General features: G+C 42.0%; 1 protein-coding gene across 2 annotated transcripts in view; it reads right to left on the bottom strand.

Moving 5' to 3' along the window:
- The window catches only part of LOC119476717 (MAM domain-containing glycosylphosphatidylinositol anchor protein 2-like), a 312,808-nt gene that overhangs the window by 45,479 nt on the left and 241,345 nt on the right, over positions 1-25,984 (bottom strand). For both annotated transcript variants that reach the window (XM_037750166.1, XM_037750167.1), the window contains exons 11-12: positions 22,085-22,378; positions 7,536-7,808 (exon numbers count right to left, since the gene is read on the bottom strand). In XM_037750166.1, coding sequence (XP_037606094.1) covers positions 7,536-7,808; positions 22,085-22,378 — 567 coding nt within the window. The remainder of the gene's footprint in view (positions 1-7,535; positions 7,809-22,084; positions 22,379-25,984) is intronic.

Here is a 25,984-nt window from a genome sequence, read left to right as displayed (position 1 = left end):
CTGTACAGTAAATGTTACATAAGCCAGCCTGGCAGATACTGTCAGTTTTGTTTGTGTAGTTTATGCTGTATAATGAAACTGATAACGAAATGAAGAGGCTCAAGACGCAAAAGGGTTAATTAAACCAACTTATATTATGATATGATTTCATTATTTGTATTTAAAATGTCCTACATGACTAAAAGGATTGCATTCATACACTTTATTCATTTAGCTTAAGTGTTTTGTACTACTCTATTGCATCAATAGCTATCTCTTATTTAGAAAAATCTCTTTAAAAGTACATTTCAAGCAGACACTCACAAGCGAATTGTTGTCTTTTACAAAAATGTGAAATTCAATGTAGTGATGGCCCTCGCTCCTAATAATACGTTATGTGTGGTGAAGCACGTTACCTAACCCACTTACGCCGCTTGAAACAGATAACCCTGGGTGGGAGACATCAAACATAAAAGTACAGAAGGCTTAATTGATTTTTTAAAATCCTGTTTATAACAGCAGAACCAATGCAATGATTCATAACAGCTCAGTAAAACCCTTCAGGCGAGAAGTTGACCTTGTTTGCAGACTTCCGTTTCATTTTGTAAGGGTTTGTGAACATGCCTTCTCCTTATTCAGGAAAGCACCGCCATATGCCGAGCGGTGCTATACGGTGCAGGGCTTATGTGTGAGTGTAGGCTTTTGTGGCAGGAACGACGCTCACATATGGATGCACAGCTGGCCGAGACAAACCCAACGCCGCCGCACGAACAGCTAACTGACTATAGGGAGAAGACATTAGAGACATTAAAAGGCTTGGTGGTAATTGCCTGGTTGTGTCCTTCTGGGATGGAGAATGAAATCTCTCTGTGGCTTTTTTTTTTTTTTTTAAAAGGGAAATGGCATTGAACTTGTAATGAGTTACTTCCACCCCGACTATTCAGCTCATTCTTCCTCAACCTCCTCCCTCCTCGCCTAATCCACTTGAACAAAAAAAAAAGAGGCAGAAAGATTTCTTTTCATTGATCAAATTAACTGGGATTGAATTTTGTTTGTCTTGACCCGCTGTGACTCCTGATTGTATCCTTCTTGGTCAGTATAAATGGGAGGCTGCTCTAGAGTGACTAACCTTGTGATATTGTATTAATATAACGGAAGCAGAACAACCGAAAATAGATCAGAAAATAGAAAAAGACAGGAAAAATAGCAGAATTTATTGTGTCTGTCCTTCAAGCCTGACACATCACATAAAATATTAGTCATATGCTGCTTTTTACTCTGACCATTTGACGTCAGTCGTTTCTACCTACAGGATCCATCTAGAGTGCTACAGGAATGAGTACTGAAACCCAGAAATGAGGTAGCATTTTAGCACTTTCAGTTCTCTCAATGGGTTTTTTGAATGGGTTTTTAGTTAGATGCCTAAAATAAGGTCAAAATAGGTCAATAAATAACCCACTTGTGAATTTTGAAGACTTAAAGTGGCAGTAAGCGGAATGTTTTTGGCATCATTGGGCAAAAATTCCATAATAACCTTTTAGCATATTGTAATTCAAGTGCTCTGAGAGATAATTAGCACCTCCTCATGGCTCTGTTTTCAGGTTTTAAAAAATCTAGCCCATGACAGGAGACTTTGGCCAATCGCAGGTAATTTCAGAGAGAGTGTTAGTACACTATAAGATGTTTCTGAAAACATTTGAGGCGAGATATAGGCAAGACAGTAACAGAATATTGATTCATATTTGATCAGCGCTGCTTAGTCTGACCGCTTTATCGCACTTCACGAGAGACAGCCGGCTCTCATAGACGGCAGCCTCCAGATCAGCTCTGACTAGTAGTTTTCCTCTGGTCTGTGAAATCTCGCAGATGCCATTAGGAGCACCGGAGGACACAGAGGCACATGATTTTTTTCAGATTACCTGTCTCTTGCACTACTGTCAGGATATAGTGACTGTTTTATCAAAATAACTTTTTTTTTGCTCCTTTTCTACCCACTGCAGCTTTAATGTGTCTTAAAAAAAGCGGTTGCTAACAAGTGGCTAAATGAGACTACTAGACATCATCATGCCGACTCTTCCACCTTTACAGTCTCGTTGTGTATACTCATGTGACCGTGGTGTAGTTTGTTTATAGCCTAACGTTCCTAACGCACTTCGATAATCGTAAAAGTGGTGTTCATTATTGGAGATTACCTTGCTGAACAAAATGTGTAAGTATCATAAACGTTTGTTTGCCACATAGCTTTTTTTCAGCAATAATCCAAAACCCAATGGAAAAATCCCATTGGCTTTTTGTCGAGGGAATCCAGGGCGATGCTAACTTCGTGGTTGGTTTACAAAAATGCGTCATCCCTGGAGCACTCTATGTCAGTATGTCTCTTTGAGCTGTGGAAAGTATTCAACATCCTCTACCATTTACTGCGGGGGTGAAGTTCAACTCAGGTGAACATGGCACAGACTATAAAGGCTAGATAGCCCAGTTATAAAAACCATGTCTGGAACTCACAAATGTTCACTGGAGACCAACGCTGATAAGGTTTATAAACCCCTGAGATAGAGCAATGTGCAGGTTTGAAGGTAAAATCAATTTACTTTTTTTTCTTTTACTTGAAGATTTGAAAAATGATAAAGACGAAAATAACACACACACACACACACACTGAAAAACATCAGATTGTACTACTGAAGCTCAAAAAAAGCCCAAGATGCCTATTTAAAACACACCTCAAAGAGCCAAACAAACATACAACAAATAAATCAAGATGACAAAAGCATTCCTCCAAACAGATGATGGATCAAATAAATATATATCAAAATAAACTGAATGCAGAACAGAAATGAGATGTCACACTACAATAAATACATTTCTCTCCTAAAACTTATGCAGATATCTCATTGCAGCCAACTATGGGCGCCAAGTTCCACAATGGGATTTCTGCATCATTAGGAACAATGGCTATAATAAAAAGGGGAGCCTGGGACCAGACAAGCACATCATTGTGTAGAAACTGAATTCATTTCATGAGCAAACTCTCAGAATGCAGACACTGAATATCTGAACATTGTCCCTGAGAATTTACTTGTTCTTCTCTTGTAATTCATGACAGACTGCCAAAAAGAGGAATTAAACGTGGGAGAAATGAGAAGCAGTGTTTGCCCCTTTCTTTGTGAATTTCTGATTAGCAACAAAACTGCAGTATGCATTGTTTGGTCGATGAAGGGAAACAGGGAGGGAGAAGTGTGGACTCGCTATGCAGAATTTGTTGTTTCATTATACATTTGAGTTTTGTACTAGTTAGACAAATACTTTAAAGGGGCATTCAACTGGTTTTTCTCATGACGTTCAGTTTACTCGCCATGGTTGGTCCTACTCTAATAAACAGAATCCGTATTCACATGTAGAATCTGTAGGCAACGGGACAAGATTTGGGCATTGGAAGCGTTCTGGTTTCCATTTGAAGTCCGAGTAGTATTGACCAATCACGTTTGAACAGGCTTTGGTTGAATGCAGGTAAAGAGCCTGTGTGGAGAGCAAAAGAAGCGGAATGCATTGGCCGAAATGAAATCTCGGCTATCGTCTGATAATGGTTTAGGTTTTTATTGATTTAAAATGAGCTTATAAACTCGGTTGTACACATTGTCCCTCAACTCCAACTCCAGGCTCGCATCTCAAAGTTGCTAATCCGACTGTAAGCAGTGAGCAGCACACAGACAGAGGAAGTCTTGGCCTGGATATCCACTGGCTATACCGGAACCCCAGAGGTATAGCCCCCTTGCCTCCAGAGGCTTATCTGTCCTCAGACCGATAGCTGATCTGTTGTGATGCATCAATTTTGCGCCAGCTAAATGTTGTGTTGATTATTTGTGGTTGGTCTTGGACAACAGTAACCAGCTGCTGATTCGGACAAGAAGCCAGTGGCTGGACACGATTCTGACATGACGGCGGGTGTCGTGCGCACGTGTGGTTTGTTTACAAATAAAAATGAAAAAGTCGGCCTCGTGGGAATATTACACTGTCTAGACTTGGGCTTGAAAATCGAAGCCGACAATACCAACTGGAGGTTTGAAAGAAGTGTTAGGAGATAGAGGGGGTCTAGTGAAAGATGCTATTGAGTTGCATAATGATTTTTGCATTTAAGAGTGTAGCTCCTACTCTGGGCTAAAAGTCAGAATATCTCAGCCTCTGCTGCTTCCATTTTGAACAAATCCTTTTTTTAAAAACTGGCTCTTGCGAGTCCTGAAATAACCTGACCCTGTCAGATGGTTTGTTTCACAGAACCATCTGAGAAGCCGTCATTGGAAACTGTTTGGAAAAGGCCAGGCACTTTCAAAAACATACTTGGCAGGTGATTGGATGAACCGTCTGTCAATCAAACTAATGAGGGCGAAACTAACTGAAGGCGAGAACATCGCCTTCAGTGCTGTTCTTTGCTCTTCTTTCAATGAAGAAATACTCTCCAGTTCTGATATAACTAATGCTATTGCAACATCTACGCCTAACCTCTTTAGGAGCCGCCGTTATTGTTTAGAACCAACAGTCTCTTCTCCTTGTCGTCTCATACTAAGGTCTCATACTAAGTCTCACCGGGTCTCACACACCTAAACCACGCCAGTAGCTGCAGTAGCTCCTCACAGGATGCTGATTGGTCCATTTTCTGGTGAGCTGGACACAAATACATTACTTGAAGCCTGGCAAGATGGATTTCCGTGTGACATTTGATCCTGTGATTCTCGCGTGACATCATGAGAACCATGGTTATTCCCCAAACCCTTTGAAGTGCATCACTAAATTGATGGAATACACCTTTAAATTCAATGTCTGTGTGTTCTGTGACCTGTGTTTCACCCCATCACTGCTTCATCAGTACACATTTGTAGCCTGAGGACAGGATGTACAGTAAATGCAGACTAGTGCATAAATCATGGACTGCATCACACTGGAATGAAAACAGAGAAGAAAAGCAGCGTGGAGCCTCAAAGGCAGTGGAATATTTCTTCTCTTTATCTCCCAACTCTACCTCTTCAGAAGAGCATGATTTCAGCATTTGCTAAAAAGTCAGGGTTCCCATGACAGAGAGCCGGAGCCAAAGCTCAGTGGTACACATTACATCCCTCTGAGGGGTCTCTCCCCTGGCGCAATTTAATGGCCAACTTGGCTATTACAGCCGACTCACTGTTTCCACAGATGTCCCAATGACTTGGCACATGAGCATCCATGCACATGCACACACACACAAACACTCTCCCCTGGCACAATACACTTTTTGAGGCGACAAGGTTTATATAAGCCAACGAATGGCCTAATGCCTGACTTTGGTGAGTTTACATGTGTCTGTCGGCATGGTAACATGTATGTTTTGCCACTGTGTTGACCGGGTTGGTGTGTTTAATCGAGCCTCTGTGGCCTCAGGCCAGAAAATCCTGACTGATGTGTTTATTACACATCAACAAGAGGTAGTCGGGCGGAGAGCGGCGAGGGAATATCCACCGAGGTGTCTACCTGTCTTCACTCTGTAAAGTGAGCAACCCAAGATGCTACCGAACTGCATGAGCCATAACAAATATTTAATGAGCTTCATCTCGAAGCGGGCTCACAAAACGTAGAGAGGAGCTGTTATTTCAGCCGCACTACAGAATAGTGTTGAGCTCATATTGTGGCTATTGAGTTTCAGGATAAAATTAAAAAAAAAAATCTTAAAGAATAAGAGCTGGAGTTAAGGGAATGGGGCATGCCAGATTTCATGGATGATGGGAGGAACAAAAGTGGATTTTCTGCACCATGCTCCTGCACTCAGGGGGTTACTAAAAGAGCCTCCATACCTTTGGCAACCACCGAGTCCAGATGGTGGGAATCTGGAGCATTGGGCGGGAGGAATGGAGCAATGGTGGGAGACAGAGAGAAGGAGGGATGGAGGATGAAAGGGAAGGAAGGGGAATGGAGGTAGGAGGAGGGAGGGAGGGAACATGAGCAATAGCAGGCAAAACCCCAGCCCTGTTGAGAAAAACAAATGGCTGGAGGCGACTATCTGCTTCTGTCTCTCTGCTCTACCTGTTCCACCAGGGAGGACTGATTTATGACATGCGCGGGGAAGGGGGGGTGCCCATCTTCGTCTCCAGGCAAGCTGGAGAAAGGGAGGACGGTAGAGAGACGTTTAAAATGAGAGGGATGAAGAACGAGGGAAAGCAAACAAGAAGCAGCAAAAGAAGAGAAAAAACAAGTGCAGAAAAAGGTACGATTGGAAGACAGGCAATGGATGGTGAGAAATGGACAGTATGAAAGAGGAGAGCAACCTAAGTGGCAGAGGATCAAAGTGACAAATACTTCTCCTGTGACCCTGCAGCTCCCGTCTCTAATGGGAGGTCTGGGAGATTGAAACCTTGGCCAGAGTTCCTGCGGTCACTCAACGCAGCCAAACTAATTTGGTCCTGTCATAACAACACAACTAGGAGATGGACACTTCCAGCTATTGATGAAAACAAAACATAGGCAATCTAAAAAAAACCCCAAAAAAATAGCCAGGAACGGGTAAGTGTGTATTATCTGAAAGAACAGGTTTATTATGTGAGACAGAGGAAGAGGCGACATGATTGACGTGTCCCATTCAGATTGAAGATCTATTTTCTTTTTTCCTCCACTCTTCTTTTAAATTAATTGTCTATCACACACAGAGACATCCTCGCCAACAAAACACAGAGTGACAAGGACTCTTATATGTTTGAGGGGCCAATTTCAGCTGTCCAAAAAAGTTCACCGTGAACACTTAAATTACCAGCTGGAGTGCATATTGAAATTGTTGCAACTGTAACTAGGCATAGCGGGTCTGTAAAACTATGGATTTCTCCCAGTGGGAAACTCCGGGGTCTGAAAAGTGAAGCCAGTGTGGAAGTGCCTTGAACTGGCATTCTTTCTAATAACCAGCAGGGGGCGACTCCTCTGGTTGCAAAAAGAAGTCTGGTTGTATAGAAGTCTATGAGAAAATGAGCCTACTTCTCACTTGATTTATTACCTCAGTAAACATTGTCAACATGACTTTATGGTCTCAATATCTAGTTTCAACTCTTCTTAAATACAGCATGATGTTCATTTAGTAAATTATGGCCCTATTTAGAGTCAAATAGACGATAAAACAGGGTACGCTTTAGGGCGTGGCTACCTTGTGATTGTCCGGTCTGGGAGTTGTCTTACAACCTTAGCTAAAAATGTCTTATTCATGTCAGTTTTGGTTGAAAAAAGCACCATTGCGACGGCCAAACCCAAGATGGCAACTGCCAAAATGCCGAACTCGAGGCTACAAAACGGCAGTCCACAGACCAATGGGTGATGTCACGTTCACTACGTTCACTTCTTACACACAGTCTTTCTGTTCAAGCGGTGTAGGTGGGGGCAAAGTGCAACGAGCAAAGTGCAAGTAATGGATTTAATCTGCTGCATTATCATTGTAGACAACAAGAATGGTGCGAGAATAAAAAGATTAACAGGCGTAGCAACAGTAACTAAGGGCTTAGTGAACTGTCAATTCTTAACAGTATAAAATAATGAAAAAATCAAGTCTTTACCTGTAACCTGGAAGGTGCATTTTCCTGCTCCGGCCTCGTTGATGACATTACAAGTGTACTCCCCCCAGCCGTCTCGATTCAGGCTGCGGATGGTGTACTCCGTCTCGTCTCTTTGGGCGTCGAAGGCTCCGGCGTGGAGCAGTCGGTTCGACAGGAGCCACTCGAATCTCAACACGCGGGACGGGTGGGCTCGCAGCACTCTGCAGGTCATCACCACCGGCCTCCCCAGGCCCTGACGCATCTCCATGTACACCGGCTCCACCGTCGGAGGGTCTGAGTGGGAGACAGACAAGTTCAGCCGACATTTGATAGGGACAGAAGAGTGTGTCAAGGGTGTCGGTGCAGTGGGAATATGAAAGGATACGAACAAAAAGCTTTTGATAAAGCGGGCAGAGAAGAGGAAAAGAGAGTGAGTGGGAGGAAAGTGCGTTGACATCTATGCAGGACAGACGCTATTCAAGTGAGGGCCCTCTCGGTCAGACAAGGTTGTCTCGGTCAGACTAGGTTGTCTCTGACCTCCAGAGATATGAAAAGAAAAAATATCTGGAAGACAGAAAAGACAGTCAGAATAGATAGGTATGAAGAGAAAAAGAATAAACAAGGACAGGTTATGAAAGTGTGAAAACAAATGGAAAATGGCTCTAAGCAATGTACTCGCAGCTCGCCGACGGAGGACGTAACTGGAAAGAAAAAAGAAACTTTTTTAATGACAAACAACCAATATTTAAATCACGCACAGACACAGAAAGGAAGAGAAACATTTTAGAGGACAGTCTAATATTGGTACAAGAATAGGGAGCGGTGAGCCAGGGGAGAGAAAGGTGACATGGAACCATATTGCAAGTAAACTTTAAAACAATCACCACTGCAAAGTCAATACGCCTCAGCAAATAAATGAAAAATGACGAGTGAAAACAATTGTAGGGAGAGCTGCAGCGAGTGCGGGAAGATCAATTTTGCATGAAAACTAGAACAATGTTCTGAATGAAATCAGTCACGCTTCACGGGAAAATTGGTAACAGGATGATGAAGTGCACCTCAAGCTTTCAAAATGGAAAATTAATAACTTATTTGAGCATCTGAAAGGCTTCACCTCTCCCACCACACAGACACGTCTCAGAGGGGAAGCGAGGGGCTGCATGTGACCTCGATGCAACCCGGACCCTTCCTCTGTGATTCTATATTTTAGCTTATGTTAAATGTTTGTTAGGTTATGTGCATGGACGACAAAACGCGTGTGTTTGTGAGGACAAGTGTGTTTAAGTGCTTGTGCGTGCAAGCACAGAAATGGTTATGAATAATTTCCCCATCTTAAGCATCTTTGCTCTTGACACGCTCACACAGATGCTTGACAAAAGTCACGGCGGGGCTCGAAAAACAACAGTGAATGCTGAGGAGAAGAGACAGAATGACATGGAGCGCCTTAATTGCCTGGAATTTGCATATTTCCTGACACAGTAAAGGAGAGGCGGGCTACAGCCAGGGCTGGGGATGTTACTTTTTAAAATGTAATATGTTACAGATCACTGATTACCTGATTGAAACTGTAATCTGCAACATAATCTCCTACATTACTCACACACGGTAATATGATCTAATTACTAAGCCTTCCAAACTTGATAGGGTATGCAATTAAATGAACAGTTTATTAAAATTTACAGCATGTAATTTGATAATACTATTAATGACATTATCTAAAACCTTAATCAGCCATTTAAAAAAAAATAAAAATACGTGGAAGATGCTAAAATCTCAAGCTAAATCTCTCTAAGGAATCTAATAATTACTCGCCTGTTTTCCAGATTTTTTTTTGCTGTTTTTAGAATATCGAACTTTCATTTTAGTTTTTCTGTTGCACATATTGGAGTTAGCTCAGCCCAGGCCGTAGAGCAGGGCAGGTCCTCCAGGTCAGAGGTGCACTGGGAACTGTAGGTTAGAAAACATCATACATTCGCCCGATTTACGGCACATTTCACACTTTTTTTCCTTTTCATTATCTGAACCTGTTTATGGCACTGTACAGCGTGTAATAGCCCTACTGTTTCCACCCGGACGACAATAGAGCTACACCCAATGTCGTTTCCCGGCGGAAGACAGCAGTCTATGCTCGCGATACAGCGCAGTTTGCGCTTGAGCTGCGCTCGCTGCTGGGTTTAGCGCACATCATACCGTGCAGCGCCCAAAGTGGGGCTTTGCAAAAGCAGTTGTAGCCTGGCACAAGCCATTGGAAATAATGGGGTTCAGAGCGCAGTTGTGCCGTTGTCGCATTGTGTCTGAAAGGGATTTGCTCAGCTTTGGATTTGAAATCCTCCCTATTTCAAAGGTCTCAAGGTTGGCAAGTATGCGGGGGTTACGTTTAAATATATTGCACTATATTGTGATACTGTAATCAAGGCAATATATTGCAATTTTTTTAATCTAATTTTAGGAAAACTGTCATAGTACTGTTTAAAGACGAGAATCTCCTTAGTGCCTTCTTTATTATGGAAGCCAAAATGAGCCCACACTTCAGCTCTGTACGCTGCAGGCACCTCTTTTGGTTTCAGGAATCCGTGGTAACGTTACTAGTAAGTTAGGCGTGCTAATGCTTTGAATTAGCGGTGTGCCTGTCTCGGTTCACGTTGGAGTGGAAGAGTCTGAAGATAGATTACAACACTGCTATAGTTAAAACACACACACACACACACACACACACACACACACACACACACACACACACACACACACACACAAAAATGAATCACTCTGCCAAGAATCTTTGCATGTAAATGAAATTAATTAAAAAACAAGTGTTTTTGAGAATCGATACAGTATCACAAAACATAATATTGCAATACTCGAGTTTATCGATACTTTCTTACACCCCTTATACTGAATGCAAAATAATACCCAACATAACTACAATCCAAAGTTGGACTTTACTTCCTCGTCCTCGATGCTAATTAACACTCAACACACGCAAAAACCTGGAATTTACACAGCTGCTACTATGATTAATGACACATCATTAGATCGGATAATGACTGTCTGAAATGTGATAAATAATAAATCATAACACACGGGGTTGACGGGGAAAAGTAAACACAAATATTCCGAGAGGTCTGGACTGAAAAGGAAATGGAGAAGAAAAAAGTTTGCCTCCTTCACCTGATGCTGTTCACAAGGTGGAGAGTAAAGCGGCTTTTATCTCCGCTAAATGAAGCAGCAATCAGTTCCTCCTTCAAATGAGCCGTGCCTGGGCTTTTACCCAAACCCAATGGCTTATTTCTGACTCCAGAAGAAGGGTCTGAATCTCTACTTATCACATTAAAATTGTAGGTTTGTGTGCAGCGGTGATTCACAGCCCGGCTCCACAGCCTCCCTGAGTGGCACTAGACCAAATTGCAGTAAGTGCATTTCCATTGACACAGAAAGACAAATGAAGATGGGGTTTGGGTCTGCAGCAAATGAAAAAAAAAAAACCCAGTTACATAACCAAAACATCCTTTAAACAAGGGCACATGCCTCATCTCCCCTCTGTGCGTCTCCTGTGAAACAGCTGCCCAGCAAACATGAGGAGAAGGGAGCGAAAAGGTCCCGTGTGATATTCCCCGAGCAGCACTCGCATGTGGCAGTGAGGGCGGCGAGTTGCTGTAAGTCACAGACTGAGGGGAAACCCTGTGCACCGGCTGAGATGTAATCCATCATCAGTCACCGGTGGATACTTTGACAGTAATGTGGGGAAAAACAACATTCAGGAGCACGGAGGCCTTTTCCCCACGGTCCTTAAAGACCGCCATCTACAGGGAGGAGGACAGAACAAAGATACGGCCATGCATAGGGGATGCTTTGGAGCGTGTGGTGTGTGGGAGGCCGAGGTGAATTTGTGTGCATGCGTGCACCTGCATTCCTGAGATATCGCTTGACTGGTTTTCAATAAACTTCAACTTCAGTCAGAATGGGTTTCATTTTTCTTCGATGTGCTCCGGGTGAGTGCATCGAGAGAAGGACAAGCAACTCCTGTGGGTGAGCCCGCAACACTAGATTGTGGGACTGCATTCCTTCTATATGGTTAGATGCTCATTTGGTCAGCGGTGGTTTTCTTTCATCCCTTTTCTCTTGAAAGCAGCACAATATTCCCTCATGGCTCAGTATTCAGACCTTTGATTTACATAAAAACATTAAGGCTGTCAAAGTTAACGCAACGATAATGTGTTAATGCAAATTCGTTAATGCCACTAATTTCTTTAACGCATTAATGCAATCGATATTACTGAGGTTGTAGCGGGCTCAGTTTTAAAGCTAGAGTGAAGATACTGGCATCATATGAAACCTGAAAATATAAGGAATTTGTTGTTAACAACCATGTCATACTAGCTCGTTGTGAAAGAGGCTAAATAACGCTCCAAACTTGTGCTAAATTTTGGTGAAGAAAAACTGTCATGGACATTTTCAAAGGGGTCCCTTGACCTCTGACCTCAAGATATGTGAATGTAAATGGGTTCTATGGGTACTCACAAGTCTCCCCTTTACAGACATGCCCACTTTATGACAATCACATGCAGTTTGGGGCAAGTCATAGTCAAGTCAGCACAGTTTGGAGACATGTTTCAACTTCCTCTGTTCACGCTGTTACTGTCTATGAAGGACATGGGATTTTTTCCCCCCAAAAGGGGGCGAGGCTGTGAGAGCCTACTCTGGATGACGTATTGCCGGCCTGATGTACAGTATATGATGCAAAAAATGCAAGCATTGCTTGTTGTAAGGAGTCACGTGCCAAAAAGGTGTATACAGTATGTTTGTGGAGTAAAAAGTACAATATTTCCCTCTGAATTGTAGCGGAGTATAAAGACGTATAAAATGGAAATACTCAAATAAGTCCTTGAATAAATGTACTTCTTTATTTTCCACCACTGCTGACGACAGCTGTGACATCGGTGCTCTTTGTCGACACATCCATTTAATTCCTGTCTGTTGACACATGTTGGATTAACATGTGACATTCCAACGCTCCATTCAGAAATCTGTCACGTTTTTCACAAAACAGCCTTCAGCAGCTGCACGTGGGAGTGTTGAAAGAAACAAAGGTTGTTTTTTGTATGGAAGCGAAACGCATTCTAGTGGGAGAATAACCTTTGTAGAATAACATGCTTCAATATCAAGTCTTGATAGAGGAAATAACATTCATTAGGAAGCCAAACTGATATATACAGAATATGAAATGATAACCCTGATTCAACTGATTTATAATGAATCCTTGTGTTGAATAATGCAGGCCCTCCTTGCCTCACGTTACAGCCGCTGCAATCAAACAATGAACTTAAGCACCATCTGCATTACCATACTGTTATTAAAACTTATAATTTATGAACTTAAATATACAATTAATGATAATCAATGTAGACTCTTGAGTGCGAGGAGAGGCCCGGTGATCCGCTAATATGTTCAGCTCAGTCACTGACCAACTTATGAATTATTCTGTCTGAGCCGTGTGCTTCTGTTTACAACCTACATGCTCGCTGACCTTTTCTGCCGTGGAATTTGACGCGGCTGATCAATTCAATATTGTTCCATAAAAAAAGGTTATTAAAATTTCATCCCCAAATACGGTGCGTGAGCCCCGCTGTAATGCAAACGATTAATTTGCCGGCGTTAGGCTAATGTGAATCGCTCTAATACGATTCACATTAGAGTGGGCCTCAGGGGCCGGCATTGCAGGCCTTCTTGATGCAGAAAGGAAAATTAATTAAAAACAATAATCGTGTAATTCTGCTCATTACTTTTGCTCAGCTCTTTATCCCGGTGTGTCTTTTTGATGTATGTCAGATAGCGAGTCGCTCGCTCAGGGGGGCGACGATCGCGCCGTTGCATCAGGCAGGTGTCATGGACGATGTGAGGAGGGAACAGAAGGGAAGCTCGGATAAAAGAAACCTGTGCATCTGGGCTGAAGTAGAGCTTCATAACTCTCACTGACAGACAGTGGTATCTAGGACAGGACACCACTCTATACCTCCTTCTTCCCCTCTTTTTCTCTCTCCGTTTCTTCACTCCCTCTCTCAAGCCCCTGGACCATGCCAAGTCAGTTTGACTAAGAACATTAGGGTGTCACAGCTTGGGATTTGGCGTATGCAATTCTATTAGAGCGACGCCTCTAAAGGCAGACGTCTTCCATTCCCGCTACCTCTCCTCCTGGCGTCGCCTCTGCCAGCCAACAGATGCAGGTTTTTACATATCAAAGCTGTTGACTTGCCAGAGTCATTCCTTCACGCCTCTAATGCTCTTTGCTTCAGAGGACTGTACCTCGGTCCCTTGATCAAGTTACTAAACGCGGCTTTGCACATGGCTCACCACCAAAGGCGGGTGGCTCACGCTGGGACCTGGAAATGCAGGCGAGAAAAGCATCTCAGAGGGATTGGCTTGTGCTTACACACCATGAGACAGGCCAAGAGAAAGCAGGGAGGGGGCATACCGACAGGCGTAGTGAGCAAACAACAAAAGCAGGGCCGGATTGTGTTAATAACGTAAATTCTCAAGCTGAGAAAAGACGAGCAGAGGTCTTTGTGTTTGGCAGACGCAACAGAGTCAACAGTCGATGTGTACACGCGGCGGACACATTTCCCCGATACACTCCCCAAATTGTGTCAAAGCAATCCAACAGCTCAAGTACGGATTGTTTGTGCTTTTGAAACTTGCGCTTTGATGCCAACTATTAATAAGTAACATGAGTCTGACGAGGAGAAGAACTGGCTCTGAAGTGAGAACATGGCAGAATGATTGATTTATCAATACCAAAAGCCTTAATAACTCTCTTCATTATGTGTTCTCGCTTTGAAGATGGCGAACAGATGAAAGTGCCGTACGACATCAAGAACTGCGGTGCGAGATAGGTGCTTTATTAAAACAAAACTACATAATGAGGAATAATTCTCTGAATAAATTGTGTTGAAAGGAAGAGGCAGTAAATGGATGCGCTTCACTGTGTGTGTGTGTGTGTGTGTGTGTATAGTCCTATGATGCAACCGTATGCCTGAGAATGGACTTAATGGTTTCTTTCACATGAAGCCTTGGAGTCTCCGGTTACATCCACACTAATATGTTTACGTTTCCGTACTAGCACGCCTGAAAATGCATACCACATGACCATTCACATATACTGCTGGTGTAAACAGGAAGCAGATTGTCTACTCTGCATTTGGTTGCTTAGTTGCAGAAAATACTACGGAGGAAGAGCAGCATCAGCAGCTATCTTTCACCCACACACACACACACACTCACTCAAGCCAAGACTAGTTTACCAACAAAGATACTCCAACACTACTAGGCTGCTACTAGGTTACTACAGCCTGGGTCTTGTCCTATCTGTCTCTCTCATACACATCAAATTAAAAAAAAATGAACAGTTACAAATGAAAGTTTTACTACATTATGGGTCAACACACGTCTCACTTGTTTCCCCTCGGTTTCGTTGTTGTCTGTTCTCACACTAGTAGCTCTGCTGGGTGGCTAGAAGTCCCTGTTAGGGATTTCCGATTCAACTTTTTCGGTCCCGATACCGATAGCGATACCTGGGCTTTGGGTATCGGCCCATACCAAGTACCGATCTGATACCAGTGTTTAATTAATAAGCTGTATGCCTCACTTTGTGGAAGTGACTGGATCATTCTTTAATGTGTAAGGCTTGACCTAAATATTGCTTTCCTAACGTTGTAAAACAAAATGTAACAAATAAATTAATAGATATGAATTTATTTAATTGAAATGTATTATTAAAATAATAAATTCGTACACCAGCAACTTGGTAAAAATATCTTCAAAATTAACTGGAATCACAGTTCAGGTGTAAACCTTTTTAATGCGGCAACAAATTGGTCAAAACTTAAACAGAAATTAAAATTACAGCATATAATGTATGCAGTATATAAACAATTGAAAAGAATTGAATTGAATAGATCAGCCCCATTGTCACTGATACCCGATCCAGCTATTTGAGTCAGTTATCGGCCTGATATCTGATCCAATATCAGTATGGGTGCATCTCTAGTGCCTATCATATTGGAAAGCAGCATTTATACTTTGTTTGTTTACAGTTTCTTTGTGAACTTCACAATAGTTGTGCAGAACAAAACAAGCATAAATAACAAAAGGACAGTCCATGTGGGGCTGATAACGCAGCTGGAAACGTGAATAATAGCCTGCCTCCTGCTTATGTGGGCAGTAGAAGCATTATAATAATGTAGCATTTAACTGCACTATAGCTGCTAGCACGTACAACAAGGTCAGAAACACCTTTAATTATTTATCCATGTTGAATTAACCACCAGTAGTCAAGGCTGATGTTGTTTGTTTTCGTCCGGTAAAGGGTCACATGATAGGGACATGACAAATTAGTGAAGGACAAGTCGAGTCTTATAAGATCCAATTAACCGTTTAAGAGATTCGAAAGCGCCGAAGTAGTGAGGATGCTTGGTGTAAATGTAGCAGGACATATGTGTTTTAAAACGAAAATGTATTAGTGTGGATGTAGCCTCAGTCTCCCCCTCCTCGCCTCCTGAGGCATGTCTTCTCCATCTAAGTGTCGCTAACAACGGTCACTCCCTGTACGTGACCCCTGTCCACTGTCACTGAGACAGGACCAGTGTGTGTTAGGGGATGACCTTCCCTTGTTGGGTGTCAGAGGAGAAACACGTTACCCAAAAGCGCCCATGATATTGACCTCCACTCTGAGATCGGGTCATTCAAAGGTTGTGGACCTTCGTGGGAGTTATGCCTTTGCTTCTTGAAAATACAGTCTAACCCTCTATTGCTGGATCTTTAATAGGCTGTAGCGGGCTCAGCTTTAATGTTAGAGTGAAGATACTGGTATCGTATGAAACTATAAAAACTAAGGAATCCATTGGTACTATATTATGCTGGCTTGTCGGGCTTTCAAAGGGGTCCCTTGACCTCTGACCTCAAGATATGTGAATGAAAACGGGTCCTATGGTTACCCACGAGTCTCCCCTTTACAGACATGCCCACTCTCTTAGAGGTAAAGGTTTGTTTTTCAGCTTTTGTTTTATCATTTCGGATTGAACTGGACCATAACAGTATGTAATGAATATAAAACCCTGGGCTTTGAAGTTTTAGTATTCATTGTACATTCCCTTTCCTCCTCTCCTCCTTTGAGACAATCTGTACAACGGGGCAGTCTGTGATTCAATATACTCTGCAGTTTTACATTTCTTTTACTTGTTCTTGTTAATCTTATTTGTAATATTGTTTCAGTCTTCTCATCTTCGTGATTACTCTGGATCAAATGTGACATTTTTTTCAGACCGTGGAGGACTTTGTATGGGACATCTTCACTTCCCTCCTCACCTTCACCTGTTCTTCTACCGCAGTGTGGTAACAACATGGTAACAGGTTTCCATTTCTGTACCACAGCCCAGCGTCTCGTCTTTATTTTGTGTCTGTATTTCATGAATAATGCATATTAGCAGAAGGAAAATTATAGCATTCCTTCTCCTTCGGAACAGACTTTGGAGGAGAAGTGACATGCAAACAAGAAAAACTACTTCAGCTATGCAGCACATCCCGTTATTTTGTCTTTTAACTTCCTTTCTACACAGCAAGTGGAAATGTGTTGTGCACCTTTCGCCTACATTTTATGAAATATCTGACCAGTTTTATAATATAACAAACAGCATGAAGAGCACAAAGAAAATGAGGGACTTTCTTCTTCAGCAGTCTAACATACCGCTTTTCATGTAGCATCACTTATCAGATCGGCTCTCCTCCCAAGCAGTGCTGCGATCAGCTGGTCCATGTTACTGCTATAATAGTCATGGGGAGTCATCCAAACTTATCATTCCAGACTTATTTGGTTACACTATTACACCCAGTCCAGTTTTCTATGAAAGGTGCTTATCATTGTGTAACAAATGAATTGTTCCAATTTATACTATGAGTAGGGCCGTCAAAGGTGATGCGATAATAACGCGTTAACGCAAATTCGTTTTAACGCCAGTAATTTCTTTAACGCATTAATGCAATCAATCTTTCAGAGGTTGTAACAGGCTCAGTTTTGGAGCTACAGTGAGACAGTGGCCTCATATGAGACTAGACAACCTAAAGAATCCTTTGGTACCAACCATGTCATACTAGTTTGTCACGAAGGAGGTTAAATAACCCTCAAATAACTAAATTTTGGGGAGGAAAAACTGTCATGGCCATTTTCAAAGGGGTCCCTTGACCTCTGACCTCAACATCTGTGAATGAAAATGGGTTCTATGGGTACCCACGAATCTCCCCTTTACAGACATGCCCACTTTATGATAATCACATGCAGTTTTGGGGCAAGTCATAGTCAAGTCATCACACTGACACACTGACAGCTGTTGTTGCCTGTTGGGCTGCAGTTTGCCATGTTATGATTTGAGCATATTTTTTATGCTAAATGCAGTACCTGTGAGGGTTTCTGGACAATATTTGTCATTATTTTGTCTTGTTAATTGATTTCCAATAATAAATATATACATACATTTGCATAAAACAAGCATATTTGTCCACTCCCACGTTGATAAGAGTATTAAATACTTCCTTTAAGGTAAATTTTTAAGAGATAAAAAAATGTGTGATTAATTTGTGTTTAATCAAAATTAACTATGGACAATCACGATTAAATATATTAATTGACTGACAGGCCTCGTAACAAGCTTATTGTTCCAATTTATATTATCAGTAAAATATATATATATATTATATTACAGAGTTAGGTAGAAATTCATGTTGACAAGTTAGATTTAAAAAGACTCGTTTGTGAAGAATACAAATAATATTACAAATTTAATAACCTTCCTTACCATACTGATAACATATCAGAGCTCTTGAAAAATGTCACCCTATAACCAGCTAGTGCAACACATAGTAAGCTAGTTAACGCAGGATGATACTGTGCTGAAGATCGTCGTATTAAACCAACATCCGTGGTGGAGGTGGTGTTGTAAAAGAATATGACTTAAAAATTGTGGACGTGTGTTCCCAACTTTGAGAAATGTTTAATACCACCAAGACCTTTGACTTGTATTTAATAAAGGCGGCCATGGCAACCGGATATTAAAAGACAAAAACGAAAAGGAACAAACGTAAAAATGGGCTGGCCAGTTAAGGAACAGGACATTAAAAAAAGGGCCAATGATTAATGAAATGCACAATCCGTCTACAAATTAATTTAATTTCAACTGTCAATAAATTTAAGCATTTTTTGTACATTCAAATGAATTTAAAGTTTGATCTGCTCTGGCAACAATAAAGAGAAAGCAGAGAGAAGAGCCACAAGTGAGACAATTACTTATTGCTTTTTGTTTTATTTCTTGAATAGTTTTATGCACTCTATGATATTTCATTATGTGGAACAGACTTCTGTTTTTCATTAAGGCTTGAGAACATTTAATGAGCTCCTCATCTTCTATGAGAACTCTCCACTAAATCAGTATTTTATTTTTCGGCCGTTTGTGTCATCTTTGTTTTTTATGTGTCACTGATTTACAGATGAAGCTGTAGCATGTGACGTTACTGCAAATGCAGGAGTGAAAAAAATAGAGTAAATTATATTTTCATCGATGCTGAGTAATTGTAGCTGTTGTTCAAAAAGCTTCCGGACAATTAGTGCTTATTTGCTTTTTTTCCCGCTCTAATAGTGCTGTCCTGATAAAAAAAAAAAAATGGCACACAGAATAATACAGCATGTGCCCCTGCTGCTTTTAAACGGTAGGCAAGATCACGGTGACCTATTGCTGATTGTGGCAGTAAACTACTCTCTCTGCTGAGAGGGATCAGAGGGTAAAGTAGCAGCATCCATTCTTTAACTCCTTTAAAATAACAGAGGCAGGGTAGATGTGTGTTAGTATTTCACATGAACTACTGTACAGGTGGTAGGGCTGTGCATTGGCAATAATCTGGCGATACGATACGTATCATGACACAGGGGTTACGATTCGATATATTGCGATACTGTAATCAAGGCTATACTGTATATAGCGATTTTTAAAATCCAATTTTAGGAAAACTGTCTATAACTATAGTTTAAAGAACACACCGCCATATGCATAAAATCTAAGTAAAAAAAGTTAACTTTTTTATGTAATCCAAACAGTGGAATCTGTATTTGCATTTATCACAGTCCCAACATACAACATCATGGCACTACTTTGAGAGGGCACATACACCAGCGGCACGGGAAGGTGTTTTAAAGAAAATAAAGAAAATTTTGTACATATTAAAGTTAAATCTATGAAGAACTTTGTGTCGTAGTAATCAATTAAATTAGGCTACACAATGGCTGATTATGATTGGATAATGGTCCATCATGTTTGACGCCATAGACATCGGCAACGCTCTATCTGGCTTAGACGTTACCACTGTGTTACCATAACACCTGAAAGTGGGGGAACAAAAAGTCTTGTTGTCCCCCCTATTCCAGCGCCTGTGACACACACTGAGAGGACGCATATCTTTACAAATGAAATAAAGTATTTACTGAGTTAATCTTTGCATGTAAACTGTTAATTAAAAATCAAGTGTTTTTGGGAATCGATACAGTATCACAAAACATAATATCGCAACACTCAATATTTTCTTAAAATTTGTTGTTTAAAAGAAGGACATGGAGGAATGTTCAACACATAGACTGTATATAAAGATGTGAAGTGAAGCCAAAACATCTCGATCACCCCCTAGTGGCTGGCTGCAGTATAGGTCATAAAGCCCGCCCCCTTAAATGTTTGCGGATGGGACATGGGACAAACTAAAAATTCAACGTTCACGTCAAAAACATTTTTCCCCAAAGATGGTTTCTGTCATTTTAGGTAATCCTTATCACACTGAAGTATGTTCAAGTGTTTTAATAAGTTTTAATTAGTTATTTGATGCTATAAAAAGGGGGTGAGATATCATGATTCACAGCTGTGAAAAGCAGTGGCCATGCTGGGCTCGCGATTGGTTCGGGTGGGTGTGTGGGCGGGACCTCAATACCACCGCCCGATGCAGTGTGAACATACAGCAGTGTTTTGAATAAGAAAAAGCCATTAACACCAATCTTCTTTTTGAATTTTGCATTCCACAATTTGTCCCTATCACACCACACCCTCATTGCATGAGGCGGCTGATCCACTGAGTGTTGCTAATTAATGAAGGGCGTCTTAGAGTCCAAATCCTTTGTTTACTTTTCGGTGTCAGCGCTGGCGCGTAGCAAAGCCACTAACCTCTGATATGGACTGTCATCACTGCATAATCATAATCAATTCAGCCCAAATTGTAACTTCTTCCTCTTCAAACGCACATCAAAACTTCCTTAATACTCTTAACGTGGCACAGTGGGTTAACACCTAAGCTGAGACGTGAACGCCACTGCAGAGAGCACAATAAAGAATTATGCGCTAATCCTTGTCGGAGAAGAACAGTACGGGGGCTGTTCTTGTTCCTCTTCAATCAAAATATTGGTAGTGGGTGTGTCAGGTTCAGCTCAGATCAAAAACCTGGTTGAGCGGCGGACATAATTTTTGTTTTATTGTTCACACTTTAAAAGTTGAATGTTTTTATGCAGTCTTATGTTTGGCAAGTCTGATGGGGGCGGACATTTAAAACATGGAAGTCAACATAGAGCATGTTAATTGCCATCCATATCAGAGTCAGAGTGACATACTGCTGCACAGGTTCTTTCTAGATTAGAGTTAGTTGAGATGGAAGAATGTATGGATTAACTAAGTAGGCCATGAGGAAAACAATGGGACTGTGGCTATGAGGCTCAGTTTTTCTATTTCCTATAATCACTTGCCAGAGAATGGTAGCACCCTACACGGATCGCTTTAATTTCCTTCCTATCCATCTTCCGTTCTTTTTTTTTTCCGGCGGAGAGAAACATCCCCAGCTCTTGAATGAGTGAAAACGCTTTGAATCCCTGACGTTCATTCGAAATATTCCATTCAAATCTCCATAAATGAATACAAAATGAATACTAGTGGGAATAAATTAGCCGCTCGCTAATTAGCCGTTAAGCCATCTTTGAATGTGACATCTTAAAGGAAGGGAAGGGGTTTCACAAAGAGTGGCAGTGGTGGTGGTGGTGGTGTCTAAGGCTTGGGGACATGGCGCTCAGTTTGTGGGTCTTCTCTGACGTGTTCAAACACACACACCCTAACAAGTGTGGACATCAGGAACTAGAGCTTTGTGCCTCTGTTAATACTAGTTCTGCACAGTTCAAACTCAGCAGATAAAGTCCTCCCCTTAGTGTAAGAGGTGGAGTCAGGTCTGAGAGGAAACCGCTCTGACTGTGTGCACCAGGGGGACTGGACTAATTTTCCAGCCTTCAGAAGGAAATTGGATGGGCGTGGAAGGAAAGAAGTGTTCAATTTCGGTCACACTGGACCAGAACACAAAGATTAATTACACCGCGTACATAGGAAAATACATCACAGAGACAATTGACGCACTAAACTTAGATACACACATACTATATCACTGCCACGACACTGCATACATGCATATACACAAATATACACAGACAAAAATAGCAACACAGTCTGTCTACTCACATTGTACGATGAGCTCCACCACGGCCTCCCGGGGCTTCACGTTGAACCCGTTAAACTGGCTGGTCTGGCAGCGGTACGAGCCCGTCATCTCCCTGGACACATTAACAATACGCAGCACGCCGTCGTAGCTCTCCATCTGCATGCTGCCGTCCGGCATGGGCGCCTCCTTGTCGGCTCGCGACCACAGGATGATGGGCTTGGGCTTCCCTGAAACAAGGCACTCCAGCTCCACTGTGTCACCCTCGCGGGCCACCAGCGGGGACTTGCCCCGGGGGACTGTCAGGTTGGGGGGAACTAAGAAAGAGAAAAACAGAGGAGGGACTGATATGGGGCTCTAGAAAGTCAGCAGGCGGGGTAAGAGGAAATGGTCGACTGCGGGGAGCAGTGGCGTGGAGGGTATGGGGGAGGGAGGGTGAGCGAATGAGCATCCAAGTTGCAATGGCGATGAGTCTCAGCCACATACACACAGCTTGTATGGAAGGACCATGCGGATATTAGCAGCGGCAATGGCTAACGGCTGGATCTGAGCATGTACTTTAAGTCAAACCATCATGAAGGGCAGCGGTGAGGAAGTTAAATGCAATCAAGCAATGGAAAAACAATGAACAATGCAATGAAGAGCTGACAAGCAAATGCAATTGGTGACCTTGGCGGTCAAAGAAAATCAATAATAGACCTTTTGACCAAATGGTTTCCAGCTACTAGGAAGCCACGGGAACTAAAGTCAGGATCTAAACAAGGAACTAGAAGTCCTCTTTGTGTATCCCAGTTTGCTTTTTCAAAGCATCTCAAGAACTGAGAACAAATTAGTCCAATAATAGACACACAAGGAAATATAGCTGAGTCATTGAACTTTATCCGTACAAAAACCAAGGGGGGTGTTTATGTGTGGGACTATTTCAAACAAGTAAAACTAATTAACATGTTATATGTTCGTAATCTAGCCAGACTCAGTGATTTCTGCAGCCTGCCCTGGTTGCCTGGGAACCTCATAGTGACCACAATACTCCAGGATTACAGATTAAACAACTACATTTTTTGTTTTCAGCTTTGGACAGAGCCAGTCTAGCTGTTTCCCCCTACTTTCAGTCTGTATGCTAAGCTAAGCTAACTGTCTCCTGGTTTATCTTCTTTGATTATTTGCTATCTTCACTTAGGTGGTAGGAAGGTAACCAGCAAATTGCAAAATTTGATCTGAGATCTGCCAAAACTCTCGCGAGACTCGCTGCCCGATGACCTGTCTAACTATCTACCTAACCTCAACTATTCGAGATCAATGCCTAACCTTAACTATTCAAGATCAATGCCTAACCTTAACCATCTCGCGAGAGTTTCCCCAACACGCGGGTTCCCTTTAAACACTACCCTTCACTCGATTGCTGCTTTATCTCTGTAGTTTGCTCGTGCTCTCAGCTTGTCTGCCCACACTCACACTCTCTTTATCTTGCTCTTTTTGGACTAGTCGGAAACCTGGCAAGCTAACTTTGTCTGTAACATCAATAAATCGTACAAGAAGTATCCTTTGCCCTAGTATTGATCCTAGCGGCACCCTGTACTTGCTTACTGTGTGTGAATGAAGTTGTGCAGAAGTTGTAGCAGCCTTGATTTTTCTGTTCAAACAATCAGCACTGTAAACTCTGACCCGATAGTTCCTGGGCCAGTCTCAGAGCAGGCACTGTTTTGTCACCAGGAACCATGGCAGAGGAAGTAAATATAGTCCACGCTTCCTCTGGGTCAAAATTTTCTGAAATAGTTCCCGGGCCCCTGGAGAAGTTCTTGCAGTGGCTATAAATCACTGAATAAGAAACTAATATAATCCAGCCAATAATCTTACTATAAACACATCCTATCTTCTCTACATCTGCCTAAGAAACGCATTACGCTTCTAAGATACCATCATCATCATCGTCAGCATCGCCATTACAATCATCAGCATTACAGTATTATCATCATCCTTGTCACATTTCCATCATAACGTTCATCATCACAACCCATTCTCATCACAATGCTATTCTCAGGATGGATTTCAACACTGTCATTACAACATGCATAACTCTTATCACCATCAACATCACCATCACTCTCCACAGCATTTTACATCTCTGCCCGCATCCTCATGCAGCTACTCAATCTCAGCATAGCGTCATATATTCACATCATTTACAATAGAGCCCTCCCAACGGTGATATAGCATTACTGCCGGCCGTGTAACAAAATATGACCCAATAAATATCTTTGCCTTTGTTTAACGGACAGTCAGAGCCTTGGCTGGAAGTGATCAATGAATAATAAAAGAAGTGCAAATTGCTGGACACATTTACAGGTTTTCTTCAGTGTCTGTGTGTGTGTGTGTGTGTGTGTGTGTGTTTGTGTGTGTTCAAAGTTTGGAAAGCAGGAAAACTAGCAGGTTGGATCACGCAGTCTGGTTCCTCATCAGGCATGCTGGCCAAGTAAATTTGTTTAATTAGCAAACCTGGCAAATTGCACCAGCTCCTAGATTGCTGTGTGTGTGTGTGTGTGTTTGTGTGTTCATGTCTTTTTTTTGTGCGCGTCCAAACCATCAGCAGACTCCAAGACTATTTTGTAGCGCTGCTCCCAAAAATAGTTTACAGCCAGCGAGTTGAGGAGTGAAAATCTTCTCAGCAGTGATGAAACCGTGTCACGCTTCCCTGATGATTTTTCGAATCACTGTCATTCTGCCCAAACAATGCTGCAGCTGGAATGGAGTCAAGCCACAATGAAGTTTCGTAGTGATGAAATCGCTAGCAATCTCCAGAAAACGACACGGAGTCCAGCTATATTCCTTCTGACCTAATTTCTCTCTGGGTGAGAGGTAGCAATCTTACTGCCATCTCAATTCTGCAACTGTCAGGGATTTCTTTTGTTCGTCGAAAAGTTCTAATTTACTCAAAGTGCTGGAACAACAGAACATAAAACTGGATGTGAACTGTAGATGAATCAAACTGGTAGAAACGAGGAAAAGCTCAACGTCCAGCCCTGATTCAAAGGTTGATCTAAACCAGTTAAAAATAAACCACCAACTGTAAATTTGACTCATCGCTGACCCCGGGTTATGCACTGAGAACCTGAATGTCCAGAGGAAGCGTAATGTAAGAGTGGGTCAAAAAACTGGAAAAGGTTATGAGTGGGGCACGATGTCACAGAATGCTCTCTTATTTACTGTACTTTTGGAAAACATTTTTACAAATTTAAAAAGAGCCTAAAACCTGGAATAACTGATTTTTTGGCTACTTGTTGGCGGAGGAAACAAGCTGCAAACACAACACCAACACCTCATAAGTCAACATGGCAAACGTGTTAGCAAACAGTGGCGTATTTCCACATCCAGCAGGTAAGGAGCAATTAGCATTTCATTTGGAGTTGTGTTTCTGGTCATCTGATGAATGCCAGTCCAAAATTCATTCCCCTTTTACTGTAGCTCTGTTTTGGTCTTCACCAACTCCTGAAGGGATTATCTGGCTATTTAGCTGCTACCATAGAGTGGTGCACGGATGAGGTATTCTTGTAGGCCAACCAGAAAGTTAGCATCGCACTGGTTCCCTCGACAAAAACCCAATGGGATTTTTCCATTGTGTTTCCGATTACAGTAGAAAATAAGCTCTGTTCCAAACAAACGTTTATGATACTTGCACATTTTCTTCAGCAAGACAATTTTCACAAATGAACACCACTTTATGATTTTTGAAGTGTGAATGCCATCAGCAGAAGTAAAGAGCTAACGTTAGGCTATAAACGAACTACACCACGGTCGCATGGAATTGAGTATACACAACGTGGCTGTAAGGAGGACGAGTGTGTGTGATGACGCTTAGTAGTTTAATTTAGCCACATATTAGCAAAAGCCTTTTCAAGACACATAAAAGCATCAAAATTCACGAA

This window comes from Sebastes umbrosus, chromosome 18 (genome assembly GCF_015220745.1).
Source record: "Sebastes umbrosus isolate fSebUmb1 chromosome 18, fSebUmb1.pri, whole genome shotgun sequence".
Lineage (NCBI taxonomy): Eukaryota > Metazoa > Chordata > Actinopteri > Perciformes > Sebastidae > Sebastes > Sebastes umbrosus.
This window is presented reverse-complemented; position numbering and strand designations above follow the sequence as displayed.